Here is a 16,954-nt window from a genome sequence, read left to right as displayed (position 1 = left end):
ACCTCAACTGTGCCAGCTTTTAGTGATTATTTTCATGTAATGTTTCTTTAAGTCAACGTCTTTATTCAGACTCTTTTTATTAGGTTATTTGTTGGAAACAAATAAACTGAAAACATGTAAAGGGAAAAGTGTGTCGCGCCTTTATGATTATTTGTGCTGAAAAGCCCCCACCTGACTATTATACATTTTATTTACATGTTATATGTGAGGCTTATCACATTGCTTAATAGCCAGTGTCTCAGCTATGGGACGAGCCAGTAATACAGAAAGAGATTCAGTGCGTTTAAGCGCCTTGATTACGCAACACGTGTCGAGCCTCCCCGCAGAGGATGCACTTTCTCCCCTCAACCACAGCGTGTCAGAAGAGCACTTTGGCACAGGGCCATAACTTCGATAACCACTGAATGTGAGCTATCAGCATAAAGCATGGGAGATTAAACTGATACACTATCTGGATCAATCTGTGTCTCCTCAGCTCCAGTGTGCAAACATATGTATGATTAGCCGCAGCCAGGCGACATCAAGTAATCTCGCTCATAGAGGTCCATTAAATGGCGTGGAGGTAAAACCCATCATGTATACTGTTTTCTATTGGCTCTGGGCTGTTATGGGTCCTCTGGGCTAAGAGGAGGAGCCAACAGATCGTCACTCTGCTGCACATCTGGTGCCCAATTTTTGAACCAGAACCATCTCTCTATCTCCCTGCTGATTCCTGAAAATGATCTGACCACCAATCATGTTGAGATCTGTTGTGGCTTTGAATTCGAGGTCTCAAAGTACGATGATTATCTTATATCCAACTGATAAACTGATTTCAGGATAAATAGGTTTGGTGCAGATTGCTATGGTGATTGCATTAAATATATTGCATAATTAAACTGCATGTTCTACCAGTGAAGACTCTCGCAGAGAAGCATAGTGTACACTGCAAAAAATGTCCCATTATTTAATCTGCATCCGTGCAACTCGCTGTTTGTATTTAAACCCAATAACATAATGCAGTTTAATTTATTTGCGAGACAAACTTGATTAATATGTTTCCAACCATAAAAATGAAACTTAAGGTGATTTTCATTCAAGGTTTACCGATACTTTTATTGCAATTTTTGGGAAACTGTGCTAATAAAAAAGTCTGGTTTCGCTCACAAATTCCCATAAATATTTATTTTTATTATTTTGTTTATTTATTTATTTTTTTTTAAAATAACAGAGGCAGACCTCAGCATTACACAGAACTAACGTGCCAAGTGAGACACTTTTTGCAGCGTAGAGCTGCATTCAGCAGTGTTGAACCATGGCTGAGTCGTGCTGCTGCTGGGAGAAGAAGGCCTAAAGCACAACAAATCCCTCACTCTGTCTTTCTCTCTCTGCCATCTTGCAGGTAAAGTTGCCAGGCGTCCTGGGGCTGAGAAATTGGCCAAACCCTCCCACAGTGGGATGTTTTCTCTGCTGCACTCTGGGCTGGTTTCTATTCAAATGTGGGTCAGGGGTGAGGAAGCCTAACGTCACAAGCTTGCAACATGGCGTCCCGAAGGCTGTGAGATGAGCAAGAGGATGGTAAAGAACGCTTGAGAACGGTCCTACCGATGTAAAAAGGTATTTAAATATATTTACTTCTTGTTAAGGGGGATTGTTAGTGCGCAACGGGGCTGCTTTCGCGTCTGTTTTGGTCGGATCGTTTTTCTCCCAGCTGCTGCAAGAATCGCAAGGCTTTTCGGCGTTACGGTGGTGTTTTTTTTCACGGCGTGCCAACAAAAAGGGGCTCCGTTGGTGCCTTTTCTGGCTCTACCACCAGCCTGCTTGGCAAACCGAGAAATCCAGCATTATATGTACGAGGGTATCGCGGCTACTTCTCGGAACCGCGAAATAAATGGTTTGCAAATGTTCGTGGCGTTTATTTCAGCGTCGTGGGTTTAAAAGAGATGCCCTCACGGGACGAGTGTGTACCAAATATTCACCAGGCTGGCAAAGCACATTACGCGACAGAAAGGATCCACAAACGCTTCGTCGCTGCGCTTCACTCAAATTTTTCCACACCTTACCTCGTTTTCTCTGCGTTTTGTAATCCAATGAATTGTTTTTCAAAACATAATGAGACGGTTTCATTTAAATCGATTTGTCATGTGTAAACACAATTACTTTTTATCCCCTTCCAAATAGCAGTAACTTGCACTAAATGTGTAAAAAGAGACTGATTCTGCAGATTTTACGCACGCTAATTTACGCAATCATCCGGATAATCATAGAGATGTTATGGCCGATACCTATAGTGTAACCTGCATTGTTTATATGTAGGTTAAGCCACCGTGGTCTCAGGCACGGCTAATTAAAAAAATATTTAACAGGATCGATTTGCATATAAAGCCAGTACAATATTGACACAGATTACTCTGTGATTTTGTGCTATCTTGTAAACGTGAATTATATTGATGAAGAAGATTGTGTACGTCTTCGGAGCCTATAGGTGGGCTATACGTCGACCATCTTTGTGATCGGCTACAGTGTGGTTGTAATGTTACACAGTGACCCAAAACTGCTTCATAGTAACAGTGTTGCATGGCATTAATTTCCGAGTGTTGATCATTATTATGATTAAAGAAGAAAAAACAGTATATTTAATATCTGATTATTAAACTGGTTCAGGACATCAACACATCATTTGTTAGCTAATAAAACAGTGTATGTGCTCAGGTGCAAAGGCAGCTTCTCAGGTGAGTAGTGTTAAAGTACCAAGGGGCATGGAGATAATAAGGCACAGGAATGTCAGTAATGTGGGTTCCCTTAACTAGCTGTTTTTGTATAACCAAATGTTTTGTTCCCTAAGAATATTTCCTCTATAGGCGTGTTTAACTTTGCATGGTTTAAACTAAGAACAGGTACACGGCACACAAGATATACCTCTGATAAGACACCTCTGTTTTATTTTTATGGTTAATGGATCCTGTGTACTTGTTTCCATACTGACAGTGTACGCTAATGGTAAACTCTCAGTAATTTTGCCATTTTTATTATTAATTGTGTCACTATTGATGCTCATAAGCCAGAGGCCTTCACTTGTGGAGTTATCACTTATGTTCATCCAAAAATATGAGTTTGAAGCCACAATATTTTTTCTCTTGTCAGGCATGGCAAAGTGGTTTTGCATACTCTTGCTTGCAGTTTAATCACAAACTGAGCTGTGCTTATGAAGACAGTCGATGGTTTGTACTCCTTTTTGTCTTGTCCTGTGGGAAAGTTTTGAAACACCATTAGAGCTATATCAAGATAAATCCATCTATTTTCACAACCTTTTATCCTGTTCAGGGTTGGATGGTGCTGTAGTCTATAATATTAAGATTATAGGACTACATTTTGGCTGGTTACACCCACCCAGAATGCAGTCAAAGTGAGTAGTTGCTCTGCCTGGCAGCTTCAAATTAGCCAAATTGTGCATTTTAATAATACTGTTAAAATGAATTTGGATGCACCTTGTCAGGGCGTATAGATCTTGTGCTTTCATGTTACACTTTATGTATGTAATCTAATTTGGTGAGGCTCGTAAAGCTGGAATAGGGCTCCTGGCTCTACTGCCTTAAGGCGTTTGGTGATGACAGTGATGCATCTGTAACAACGATATGCTTTGAAGACAGACAGTGTTTTAGTTCATGTGATCACATTACTTTATAGTGTTTCTTTGAAACTTATGCAGGTATAGAGCTGCAACACTTACTTGATTAAACAATTGGTTATCAACTACTAAATTAATCCCCTGACTAATTATAATTTATTTTATTTTATTTTTTTAAGAAATGTTAAAATTCTCTGATTCCAGCTACCTAAATGTCAGTATTTTCCGGTTTCTTTACTCCTCTGTGACAGTAAACTAAATATCTTTAGGTTGTGGACAAAACAGATGTCATCTTGGGGTTTTGGAAATACTGAACAACATTTTTGCCCATTCTTTTTTATTTTTATTTTTTAAAATATTTTTTGACCAAACAACTAACTGATTAATCAAGAAAATAATCAACAATGTAAATAATTGTTAGTTATAGCCCTACTGCTGCAGGTAGGCAGACACTATAAACTTGTTTGAGTGAGAATACTGTGTTGCATAAGAGGAGATATCAATAATTTTGCCCTCTGTATGTTTTATTTAGGCTATGCGGCAAATAAAGTAGCAAGCTGGTATTGACCAAAACAAGGAAATATTGACTAAAAGGTTTAATAAAGCAACTGTTGTACTGTTTTATCCTCAAGCAAAACCATCTGCATATTGTATCTGCGGTCAAATATACTTAATATATAGGTGCGTAGTAATAATTATCAAATCCGATAATAAAGGCTCGTAAAATGACGAAAGTCACGTCAGCTGATCAGAGTGACTACTTTCATTGATTACTATGGACTGGAGGGGCCTGGAGGGTAATTTGATGCCCGTGTGTGTGCCTCATGATCCTCATGATCGGCTGGTTGGTCTTGCCTCACCCTGCTTGTCCCTTCCCCTCTCACCACACACACACACACACCCACACACACACACACACACACACACACACACACACACACACACACTCTAAGAGTATCATGTGTAGATTGTGACTGTGGCTTACTGTGGCGTGTGTGGGCAGCAGCACAATGCAGTAAGGCTACTTAGGCTATATGTTCTGCTGACATGTAAGGCGAGGACTTATAGATTGTGCTTGGGTATACGGATCCGTCTGTTCTGTTCTTTGCTGCCTGTTCGAGGGCAGTTTGGTTTGTGCAGTGGTGAAAGCACCTCAGGGCAGGGTTGTTGTTCTTTAAGAAGAAGAAACAGGCTGTGGAATGTAGTGCTGATAGCCAGAAGGTTATGTAGCGTTTAAAGGCTGCTGGAGGAGGGGGTGGCAACTCTGTAAAACCTTGGACCATACAGGATCTCTCCTTACCCAACATGCCCTCTGTCCTTAGCCAAAGCATTAGGCCCACAGGTCATGTGGGTCTGCTGCTTTTTACAAGGGGTTTTTTATCTCATCAACAAAGTTCATTCTCTCAAGACAGAGGCCACTTTATCATACCAATCATATGTTCACTTGTTAGGGAAACGCTTGATTACTTCACTTTTAGATTCGCATTTCACAGTCGGATACAGTGTGTGTGGGTGCCAGTTTACCCGCCAGTATTTCTGGTAGTCACAGTGAAAGTCTCAGTGTTCATTTCTGTCTTTATTTAATCACTCCAGGGGGCGTTTTGGATACAGAAACTGAGCTACCAAATTCAATACAGCATGAAGACACATAATGTAGATGTACATAGAGATAAACCAATGACAGACAGAGGGAGAGTGTATTAACTCTTTGTTGTTTTTGGAAAAGGTCCAAGTAGCCTTGAGTTAGACATGTCTTTTGATTAAATATCTGGATTTGTTAATCACAGAGTCTGTAATCTTTTTTTTTATTAACAAAGACCACACCTTCAGGTAGTGATTTAATTAAATAGCAAATATGTCATCAGTATGTCAAAACATGGCTTAATATTAGTTTTATTACTCTGTCACCAAAAATTGCCAGAAGCTGAATCAAAATGTATTAAATTAGCATCAGAAGGGATTTGGTTGTGTAGTGAATTCAACCTGTTACCGTAATATTACTGCTTTCTGGTTCTTGTCAGATACAGCTGCTAAGAAAAGTCTCAAGACCAAACTTTTGCACAGTTTTACTGTGTTTAAGTTATAAAAGTTGATATTTAAGTTGATAAAATTGATTTTGACCATTTTCCTACTACTACTACTACTACTTCTAATAATAATAATAGTAATAGCCCATTATATCAAAAATGTTCATGCTTTGCAAATGTATTAACATCATAATGTAAAATAATAATAATAGTTATTATTATAATTATATAACAGAATAGTCCAGTTAAGATGAACTTTTTTTGTTGAGCACGTTTACTATACAACTATAGTTCACCAAAGTGCAACCATAAAATACAAAACAAACAAACATTTTAAGAAAACATTATGCCTGTAGGGTACAGAACTTTTGTATTTACAGCTTTATGCGCATGACTGTTTACCTCTGTCTGCTGATCCTGACATACCAGTAGCCAGACTTTAATACAGCATTCTGTCCTGTTTGGCCTGTCTTTGAATTTACCTATATGATTATGATAAAAAATTGCCCTGCTGATAGATAAAGTTGAGTTGATTTTTATTGGAGTTCGTCACAGGCTTTGGTATTTAAAGGAAGGGAATTGTGCTTAGCTTAGGCAACTGCATCCATCATAACAATAAATGCAAAACGCTATTTTTGCACACATGGGAGCGTATACCTGTAAACCTGTTACTCCCTCTAAACTTGAGTGTGGCTTTAGGTGCTAGTGTTACCTGTGGATGACATGAACACCACAGAAGAAATTCATTCATGACCTGTTATGATGAAGGAGAAAAAAAGGTCAAGACTCAAGTGACTACTTTTTAAGATGATGGATATCGCCAGAATCTTCTTGGTGATTTTAATGTCCTGCTGCAAGGAAACACTGAAATGCAAAAGGTGTTGTTTAGACAGGCATTTTTCTTTAGGTAATTGTATGAATTTACACAGAAATTAAATGATTACAGGTTGAGTTGTCATGTAAGATGATTCATTTGTATGTGTGTGTGTGTTGGAGAGAGAGTCTTGGCTTTTCTTTCCTCGTTGCACAGCACCGGTCCATATTGGGTAGGCAGCAACCTTTGGCCCCCTCCTGTGATGAAATGGATGGGGCTCCTTTCATTCCACTGCACCCTGGGCAGGACTTGTTTGTCTGTAACATGGCTGAACTGCCTGAAAGAAAATGAGTCTTAATTGGAAGGATTCTACCCAGACTGTGGTAGGGATACTGTAACTCATGTGCTTCCCCCTTCAGCTTTGCAGCACTTGGGTCATTCACCTGTTCACTCGCAGTTGTATCCCACAATTCTGCAGAAATTAATGTCTCTGAGACAAGACAGATCAGCTATTTCTTCTTGTTTTGATGTTTTTGAGCTGTTGTACAGCAGGACGTCTCCCCTGCAGCTTTCCTGAAGAGATTAGAACAAGAATTGGATCAGTGTCCAGAATTCCAGCAGATGCTCTGCATCAGAGCTATTCAACCATTTGCCATGGAGACACAAGTAGAGGCAGGTTTTTATTCCAAGGAAAGGACACAGCTGGTGATTTCACTTTTTATTTCACCCTCTGTAGTCTCATTCTGGTTGGAACATAACCCTGAATATTCTGCTCCCCATGGCACCACAGTACAGCACTACATACATCACTGTAGAAAATTCAATACAAGACTGCGTGGCTTGTGCAGAATTTCAATGCAGAAAAAACATGAGATTGCACTTAGTTTAGGATTAAACTTGATTTCTTGCCACATATAAACCTAATATAGTTTCTAGAGTGGTTTTTACTTATGCGCATGTGCATGACAAAGACCTCAGATGGTGAAAGTATTGCTGTGACAACGGTGTGGCGGGATGAAAGGAAACATCATTACTCTTGGAAGTGCAGGACACCAATCCAAGCTCTGATTAACACTGAGATAAGTTAGCCAGTTTGCACGGTTGAGCAGTAGAATTTAAGTAAAATGTGCACGGAGCATGCACTGTACAGTCTGTCCAAACCAAATAATCTAAAAAGTGTCCATTACAAATAAACTATAAATAAGATGACATCAAAGAATATAATGGGGGGAGTTACTTACTGACACCCTGCATCTAACCGAGGTTTCACAGTCACCAGGTCACTGTGATGCATATAAATGCATTCTCCAACTTCCTGCTTTGACCTAATATGCGCCATTTCTTTTTGTGTGTGTGTGTGTGTGCATGCATAAAACACATTCAACTGTGGACAAAAATTTCTAAAATGTTTACAGAATCACCAGAGATAGGTTCATGGTTATCGCTGTGGGGCAGCAGATATGACACAGGTGTAAAAGAACACACCAAGCCAGTATCCGCAAAGCTCAGCTGCTCTGTTTAATCTCCTCATCGTGTTGTGAGCCGTCCTTTCACTCACAAGAACTGAAACTCGGATAATTGCAGCACTCACGAGTCCTGCGTGGATCAACCTTACCCATGCAGCAGCGTCAGCCATGTTGAAATGGCTCAGAGGTGGTTGCTCGGTGTTTGTATTTCAAACTGGCTTTGTACCATCCCCCTAACCCCTCCCCCACTCCCTCTGCCCACCAGCATACTGTCTGTGTGTGTGTGTGTGTGTGTGTGTGTGTGTGTGTGTGTGTGTGTGTGTGTGTGTGTGTGTGTGTGTGTATTCATGTGTGTGTTTTTAAGTGCACTGTCTCTGTGAGTGTGCACTCGGGGAGGCCTTTTGCTCGTGTACACGATTGGCTCTTTTCCTGTCTTTAGACCGCTTTTACCTGCACATCTGTCTCTTCTGCACAATGTGACCAGCTACAAAGTCATTACTGTGTATTGTTTAAAGGGGTCGCTGTGAGAGATAAGCCAAGAGGTTTTAGAAATCCTCCTCAGCCTTGTTTTCGATTGGTTGTTTAGCAGATGACCTTTCACAGTAGTAGGGTGTGTTTTGTTATTGCGCCACAGGACTTTGCCTCACCTCTGCCCTCTCTCCTGGCTCTCTACCCTCTGTTCAGGAGATTAGTGCCACAGCCCACTGCTCTCTCAGTCACTGCCGCTGCATGAGCACAGACTCTGCAAGGTTTACTAGCTTGCTGTTTAATCCATAAACTCCTTTAGAAAAAGGGATGCAATGACAGGAAGGAGCAAATGAAGTAAAACCAGATTATCGAGATCACTGGTGTAACCAGTTAAATGTAGAGGAGACTCACATTAATTCACTGCTGGGGGCACTTTGATGTTCACTCAGTGCCTCACGGACCAACACACGGATATGTTATCCTGATCATGTCTGTCAAGTGTGTGTAAACATCCCTGTCTGCTCATCTCCTCATCAGCAGGCTCCTGAAACGAGTCAAGGTTGAGGCTGAGCAGTAGGGCGCTGTGCCCCCCCCCCCCCTATCATTAAGCCACAGTCACTTTTTGAAAAGGTTAACACTGCAGGCAAGGTAAGCTGATCCTGTGCCTGCGCTTGAAGGGCAACTTCTACCCTGGTCTGCAGTCCGAGCCCAGAGCTGTCTTGGTTGGTATGTGGTGCCATATTTGGTCAGAGCAAGTATTGTTTCGTGCAGCACCCCTCGCCAACTATCTCGCCATCTCTCAACCTCCCTGCCAGCTTTTGTAGATGGCTTAAGGGGGTATTTCACCGATTTTCAACCAGCTTTGAATCTTAATGATCTAGGTAGTTTGTGTAGATGCACTGTGGTAAACTTCCCTCCAGTTGACCAGTGCCTAGATACTCCTTCTCCCTTTCGCTTGGTCTTTGAACTGCTCGAATTACAAGCTGTACTTCCACAATTTCGTATTGCCCGCCAACAGCGTGAACCAAAGGTATACAGCAAATCAAGGGAGTTGCCCGACCTTCCCTCTCTTTCTCTCAAACTCAGACCGAAATCCATAAAATGATAAAACAAGGCAGTACTGATAGAATATTCAGTCAATAGAGTAAATTAAGATTATGTTACTGCACTGCTTATTTCTCCCTTAAAATGTTTCTAGAATTATATTTAAAGGCCCTGTTTAGCTGTAATAGTGAGAGTTTGTGTACAGGAAGTGGACATCACACGACTACCTACACAGTGAAAACAGAGGCTGAAAAAAACGTGGATCAAACGGTAAAACTAAACAGCACTAATTAAATACAAATCTAGATCTTGTTACTGGGCTGCATTTTTCCCACCTCCACAGAAACACGTTTTAGCGTACTGTTAAACTGAAATCCGAGATTGCCATCCGCCATTGTTTCATTTGGATCACTCTGCATCGCGTCAATCACCAGCATGAGTGTCTCATAAGGTGCAATGCATTCTAGTCGTTTTAGGTATTCTACCTCTTGAGCAAAAGCGTCCTTTTTCTCTGTTGTCTCTGGTCATGTAGCACCAATTTCAAAAAATATTTGCAGCTTTCTACAGCAGAGACAGCTTAGTTTCATGTGAGGATCCCACAACATTAGTAAAATACGTTTTTAAAAATACAGAGATCCTTCCATGCTGGAAATGGTGCTTGCCAACTACGTAACATTGTACAAATTAACTAGTCATCCTGCTTACTGGGAACATTGTTCTGGGTGTCTCAGTAGGGTCATCTTTCGACTGGTCATCAATCTCTGACTTTACACCAAAATTGTGATTCTGCGATGCTCTAACAGTCAGATATGCAAAGGGTGGCATGCACTCACAGATGGAGCTGCCATGGCGTTGCAGGCCTGTCCGTCTCTCCTGTGGTATTAAGCCTGCTTTCCTGGGCAGCACCATTGGAAGGGGAGCTGGGCCTACACGTGTCCCACCCTAGCTGCATATAGATCAGCCATAATCCATTAGCAGCTCCCTGGAATCCAGCCGGCACAGCACAGCACTGGAGGGGCCGGGGGAGAGGGTAGCTGTGTGGGTGATGGGGGGAGGAGAGAGAGAGAACGAGGGATGAGAAGAGGAGGGGGGTGGGGGAGAGCTCTCTCTCTTTTTTTTTTTTCCTCCTGAGCTGGCTTCTCTACTCCGAGCCCAGCCCCCTTTTTATGTCGGCCTGCTGGAAAAGCCTCTTGAATCCCCCCCATAAAGCCTGCAGAGGTGCGTGTGTATGCTAAGAGAAAGACTTGACTGATATATGGCTTCCTGGCTGGCATCAGAGCAGAGGCCCTTGTTTCTCTCGCAGTCCTCTTCTCCATTACTGCCTGCAGGGTTGAGTGCTGCGCACCCCAGAAACGCATTCTGCGATTAACTGCAGATCTGGGTTATGTATTCCAGAATAGCTCATTGTAATTCACGTTGGGGACAGCGAACTGTTCCCGGGATGTGTCAGCGTGCCCGGTGAGAGGCTGGTGAGGGTGTGAGGATAGAAAGAAAGGAGGAGAGGGAAGACGGGGGAGGGGAAGAAGAAGACCATGAGTAGAAGTGTCAAAGCAGAGGAGGCAAGCCCAGGCCTGGACCTGAGAGTAATGATCACTCCAGCTGATTGTATCAGCCAGCCTCACTGTTCCAACACAGTCAGCTTTGGTGCAGCAACCAGCCATCCCCGCTTCCCAATGTTCAGTTCACTGTTCTTGCATGATGTGATAGATCATTTTTTTGTCATCATCAACTTCTTCTTGTTGTCTTCCTCAGTGACAGATGAAGGTTTTAGGTTTAAGTGAGTTATTTTCTCATCAGAGTCTGTGCAGTGATTGCAGAGCTAACTGAAGGGCATGGTCCGTTTATTCAAGGCTTTTATTAACCATTTGTGATGCACGCTAGCTACCTAGCAGGAAATATCTAGTGCTAGGTAACTGTTCCTTTGCTTGTTGCCTGCGTAATTCCTACTTGGTTCATGTCTATACACTGTATGATAACCCTGCCATCGTGAGATAAATGAAAAAAAAAGGTGCAAAGTGATTTTGCTTGATTAACCAGTATTGTGTTAATCGTATGGTATATTTGAAAAGACAAGCTGAGGGCCAGGACTTTGGACATGCCTGTTAAGGTAACAGATGAAACTAAATTTGAGATAAACATCTTTCTGGTTCAGAAATTAACAGAAAAGGGTAACAGGGCCTCATAAACGTAAGAGGTGGTTCTAACCATTGGTTGACCATTGTGAAAAGAAGTTTGGTAGTTCCCATTGTCTTTTAAAAATTAACCTATACAAACTGTCATAACTGTCAGTATTTAAAGAAATCTTTTTTCAGGTAATTGAATTTATTTCTTAATTGCTGGTATGACATAAATATTCCATTCATATAATATTGTTCCAAATGAGTAATTGCCCTTTTTACTCTGGAACTATGGAGCTTTTGGAGAAAGAAAACTTTGGATTAGAAAAGTTTGGACTGAGTGAACAATGAAAGGATAACAAGTAGTAGTACTGATTGATTTTCCCTCCTATTTTTATAAAAAAAAATCAAACTGATTTATATAATTCAATTCTAGACTCTTAATGATCAGCCTTTAAGATGAGAGGTCCCCATCAAACAGTTAAGACAAAATTCTAGATTGTGTGGCTGAAAAAAGTAGTTTTAACCCTCCTCTTTTATAATGTAAGGTACATTTGTTGAAAAGCAACCCTTAGGGATTTACCTCACCAAATTATTTGTCTGCTCAGCTTGTCCAGTGAAGAAAAATATGCAATGGGAGCGTGATTTGGAAAGTATTGAAACATAAGTTAGTATACATTATATTAGTATCCATACACATTGTGTATAAAATATGGTAACTAGCTCTCAGTTTTTTGATTTAGAATGAGCTTTGTGCTGACGCATGTTTGTGAATTTCAGCCTTCATGAATTATTCCCGATGGGGTTTTTAGAGTTCAGTCATGTATTTGAATTCAGGCTTGGCACTTCTGTCACTGCAGCTGAGTTTAAGTAGTACTCCCCTGGTTCCTGCAGGGTGTTATGGAACATGATTTTCAGTAAATCTCAGGGTTGGCACTGGGTTGAAATGGCGCGTTTTCACATGTATTTACGGCTTGAGTTAAGCATTCTCTGCATTACTGTGTAATCTCCTGTAATACGGTATACCCTGCTCCGATCAGGAGCATTAAAGATGTGTGTCCATTTTCCCAGCATGCCCAGGGCTTTAAAAACATGTTAAACATGAGTCATGGAGAGGAGCTGCTGCTTCAGTTACATCAAACCTGAGCTGCTCAGAGGCTCTTTGCATCTATTGCAGTACAGTTCTTTAACATTTAGGCTTTCAGTGTCGGGCTAGAAGTAGAGCACTGTGGATGTAATAGGTCATCACTATGCAGTTTGCCAGTGAATGAGATTCATCTGTCCCATTTCCATAAATGAGGGCCTCTCTGGAGGATCAGGTGTTGCTGTCCTTGTGTTTGAGCCACACCCTCCCTCCCCCTCCCTGCTCTGCCCTAGCTCCTGTGTAGTTTTACCTGCTCAGGTGTCACCTAATCCCTCCCCCCGGCCCTGCTGTGGCACCGACCCCCACCCCCAGACAATGGGGCAGAGCTGACATTACCATGACCTAATGGAGGCTAGAGAGAGCCGAATTTCCAAAGAGGGCACCCCACCGAAACTAGAGTTACTCCACTGAGAGAGAGAAGAGACGCATGAGGGAGGCACCTTAGAAAAGTACTTACTTTACCCTTTCTTCTCCTCCGCCCTGTTGGCTTTTGTGCCAGAACAGTGGCAAAGTGTAACAGAACTTGATCCATATAGGATTGATATTTGTTAAAAAAGGAAGGTGAGAGGAAGGGAAGGGTTCTCGTTGCTAAGCTGCCGTGTGATTATGTGGCACGCTGTGCTAACGGTGTGCTTATTTCCCCGTGAGAGCTAAAAGCTTAGATTGATGCACTCACTGTAGGAGTTATAACACATGCAGTTTCATTGTCAGATGTCTCAGACATGCAAGCACTGTAGCTGTCAGGTTTTTTTTTAACCTGCATTAGATTTTAATCCTACTGAAGGCTGCAATAAACTAGAAATAAAATCAAGCTTGTGCAAAAACATCCTGTTTTTGAACAGTGTGAGCTCTGTCAGCACAAGTATCTTGTACAACATATCAGCTGTCTTTTACACAGAGATTGTGCTGTAGGGCCACAATAAAAGTCCCTTTTTTCTGCCGCCTTGGCATTTTTTCTTAAATATCTTTTTTTTTTAACTCCTGTCTTCTTTATACTCTCCACTTGTTTTATTTTGACTTTTGCATATATATGCATTTTATTCTCTAGTAAATGTCGTAACCTTTGTGGTAAGTTTCATATGTATATATTGTCCTCTACCCCTCGTTTTCTGTTTATTTGTATTACTATACCTCTGTAAAATTCAAAAAAAGTTTATAAAAATATACACAGAACCAAACAACAATGGCATCAAGCCACTCCAGTGAGTTATTTTAAATGGCATCCCTCAAGCAAAAGAGGCATGATGGGTTTGACATTTAATACACCAACATTTGCCCTCAGTGGGATATATAATATATACATGGACAGCTGAGATTGACCTTATAGATAAAAACACTGGCTCCTTATTTCCCTACTTTAAAACTAACCTCCTTTTCATTTCTTACTTTCAGCTTCAGGTGGTGTTCGTGTAGGAAGACAGAGAGAGTGAGAGAAGGAAAGAAGGAAGGTGGAAATGGAACTGCCAAATCATGCCAAACAACTGCTGCTGCAACTCAACCAGCAGAGAGCCAAGGGCTTCCTGTGTGACGTCATCATCGTGGTGGAGAATGCACTCTTCCGTGCCCACAAGAACATCCTGGCAGCAAGCAGCATCTACTTCAAATCTTTGGTCCTCCACGATAACCTCATTAACCTCGACACAGAGATGGTTAACCCCTCTGTATTCAGACAAGTTCTGGACTTCATCTACACTGGGAAGCTCCTGTCCTCATCGGACCAGAGCAGTGAGCAGAACTTCAGTGCCCTCTTAACCGCAGCTAGCTACCTCCAGCTCCATGACCTCGCTGCTCTGTGCAGAAAGAAGCTCAAGCGCAGTGGGGGGAAACCCCTGCCAGGTAAACCCTCCACTCCAGGTCCCCTTAGCCGCTTACGCCTCAACAACCAGCGCCTTTCCTCTTCCACCCCTGCTGGCCCCAATAACCACTATCCACCGACCCCTTCCGACACCGACCAGCCGCAGCCAGATGAAGGCCTTCGGGACAAGCTCTCAGACGATGAAATGTTTGTAGGCAGCTCTGGGAGGAATGGCAATGGGGGGAACGGCAGCAGTAACGGTAACCTCAGCAGTGGAGGCAGTGCTGGGGAGCCTGATCTTGGACTGGACCTGTCCAAGAAGAGCCCTCCTTCTGCGGGCACAGCCACTGACGCCCTCAGCCCACACAGCAACTCCCAAGAATCCCCTCAATCTGCCTCAGTATCCACAACCAACAGTGCCTCACTGGATGACTCCTCTACCACCCTACCAGGAGTAGACACCTGTGGCTCAGAGAACATGGAGCTCAACTCCTCCTCAAAAGCCTCAGAGGAAACCCAAAATCAGCCTGATGGCCCTCCACCCCAGAAGAAAACCCGGCAGGGTGCTCGCAAGAATGAATGGCCTAAGAAAGAGGCATCAGGGTTGAAGTCTGAAGATCACGACAGGCCCCTGGTTAATGGGGTGATTGTTGGGCCTAAAGATGGCCGCTCCTCTGACCATTCCTTCCAATGTAAAGACGAGGAAGAAGGGGGAGAGAACGGCCAGGACCACACTGATGAGAGCGGACAAAGTGACGGAGAGAGTGCAGGAGGTGGGGGAGGAACAGGTGGGGGACACCACAGCGCCAACTATGTGTACCGGCAGGAAGGTTTTGAGCCAGCATTTGGAGACAACCTCTACGTGTGCATTCCCTGTGGTAAGGGCTTCCCCAGCTCTGAGCAGCTCAATGCTCACGTAGAGACACACAATGAGGATGAGCTCTACATCAAAGAGGAGGGAGGGACCTATGTGAAAGAGGAAGATGAGGAGGAGGCAGAGGACCTTTCGGCCCCTGTGGGTCCCGCCAGCTTTGGCTCCGAAGCGCGCCCGTTCAAGTGTACAGTCTGCAGTAAGAGCTACAAAGACCCGGCGACGCTGAGACAACACGAAAAGAGCCATTGGCTGACCAGGCCATTCCCCTGCAACATCTGTGGCAAAATGTTCACCCAGAGGGGCACCATGACGCGCCACATGCGCAGCCACCTCGGCCTCAAGCCGTTTGCATGTGAAGAGTGTGGCATGCGCTTCACACGCCAGTACCGTCTGACAGAGCACATGCGTGTCCACTCTGGGGAGAAGCCGTACGAATGCCAGCTATGCGGGGGGAAGTTCACCCAGCAGCGCAACCTCATCAGTCACCTGAGAATGCACACCTCACCTTCTTAGAAAATGCATCAAGCCAAAGAACTCTGGGAATAGAAAAAAAACACTTCTCTACCTTTTTTCCATCTCAACAGCAGACAGAAGAAACGCACACGTTCACATGCAGACACTCACAGTTCTACAATTCCAGTTTACGACGCCCTGGCTAAGTGAATGATGTAGCTGTTAGCCACAGTGGGCTCTTGGTGACGGTGGGAACTTGTTGATGCAAGGATCATCATTTATATCAAGCGACATATGCTCACCTCTCAGGAGTTCTTGAGAGACAACGACTCCTGTCTCTCTCCAAAGTCACAAAGCCATGGTGGAGTGGCACGACTTCTGGTCTGCATTGCAAGTCAAATGTGAATGTGGGTACTGATGTAAAGTCAAGCCCCCCCCCCCATAACCCCTCAGCAGCCTTTCTCTCTTCTACCTTTTTGAGTCATTCAGACTCAAGAGACCCCTCTGTGCTCCAGTGCTACTTTGACCAAAAACCCGTGCAAACAATACTGGCAATAATTCAGCAAAAAGATGATTTTAACCTGACAGCTTTATATCCTTAGTTATGTTGGTGATGGGGATCTGTATGTAAGACGAGGTGTAACCGGGTTTGGGACCATCTCCATGCTTTAACTGAAAGTCCTGAAAGAAATGGTGGTTAGTTTTTGCAGATCACAAATACTCAAAAGTCCTCTCTGCAGCTGTTCACAGCAATATAGAGAGGATTTTCGTTGTTTTCGGTTTTGCCTGCTTTCGGGAATGACTCCTGGTTGGAAAGATGAACCCATTGAGGTACTTGTTTTACTTAAAGAACTTGTAATGTTTCAGTGAATGTTTAAACTGGAAGGTCTTGGGATTTTTCTTGTGGAGGGGAGGGATTTGGGTGGGAGGATGGGTGGGGGGTAGTTTAAAGGAGAGGGTGTTTTAGGCTGAGCGTTATGCTTAGTGGGTACGTTTTATTTTTTTTGTCTGTATAGCTTTTCTCCCCTCAGAAAAAAGAAAAGTCTATTTATATAGGCTTGTGACCTCGCTACCTCTGATTACTCTTACTATGTCGATTAGTTGAAAGTTTCTATGTAATTAATTGTAAAAAGTGTGTAGATTAT

The 16,954-nt window shown here is 42.9% G+C and overlaps 1 protein-coding gene across 1 annotated transcript; it reads left to right on the top strand.

The window, feature by feature from the left end:
- The first annotated feature begins 1,352 nt into the window (after window positions 1-1,352).
- hic2 (hypermethylated in cancer 2) lies at window positions 1,353-16,686 on the top strand. The gene is made up of 2 exons (XM_042487857.1): window positions 1,353-1,596; window positions 14,080-16,686. The coding sequence occupies exon 2, from the start codon at window positions 14,142-14,144 to the stop codon at window positions 15,867-15,869; it is 1,728 nt and encodes a 575-aa protein (XP_042343791.1). The 5' UTR covers window positions 1,353-1,596; window positions 14,080-14,141; the 3' UTR covers window positions 15,870-16,686.
- The last annotated feature ends 268 nt before the right edge of the window (window positions 16,687-16,954 follow it).

The sequence above is a fragment of the Plectropomus leopardus genome, chromosome 6 (genome assembly GCF_008729295.1).
Source record: "Plectropomus leopardus isolate mb chromosome 6, YSFRI_Pleo_2.0, whole genome shotgun sequence".
Classification (NCBI taxonomy): Eukaryota; Metazoa; Chordata; class Actinopteri; order Perciformes; family Serranidae; genus Plectropomus; species Plectropomus leopardus.
This window is presented reverse-complemented; position numbering and strand designations above follow the sequence as displayed.

Coding starts and splice junctions, on each gene's coding strand:
- hic2 (XM_042487857.1), top strand. CDS start 14,142: ATGGAACTGCCAAATCATGCCAAACAACTGCTGCTGCAACTCAACCAG.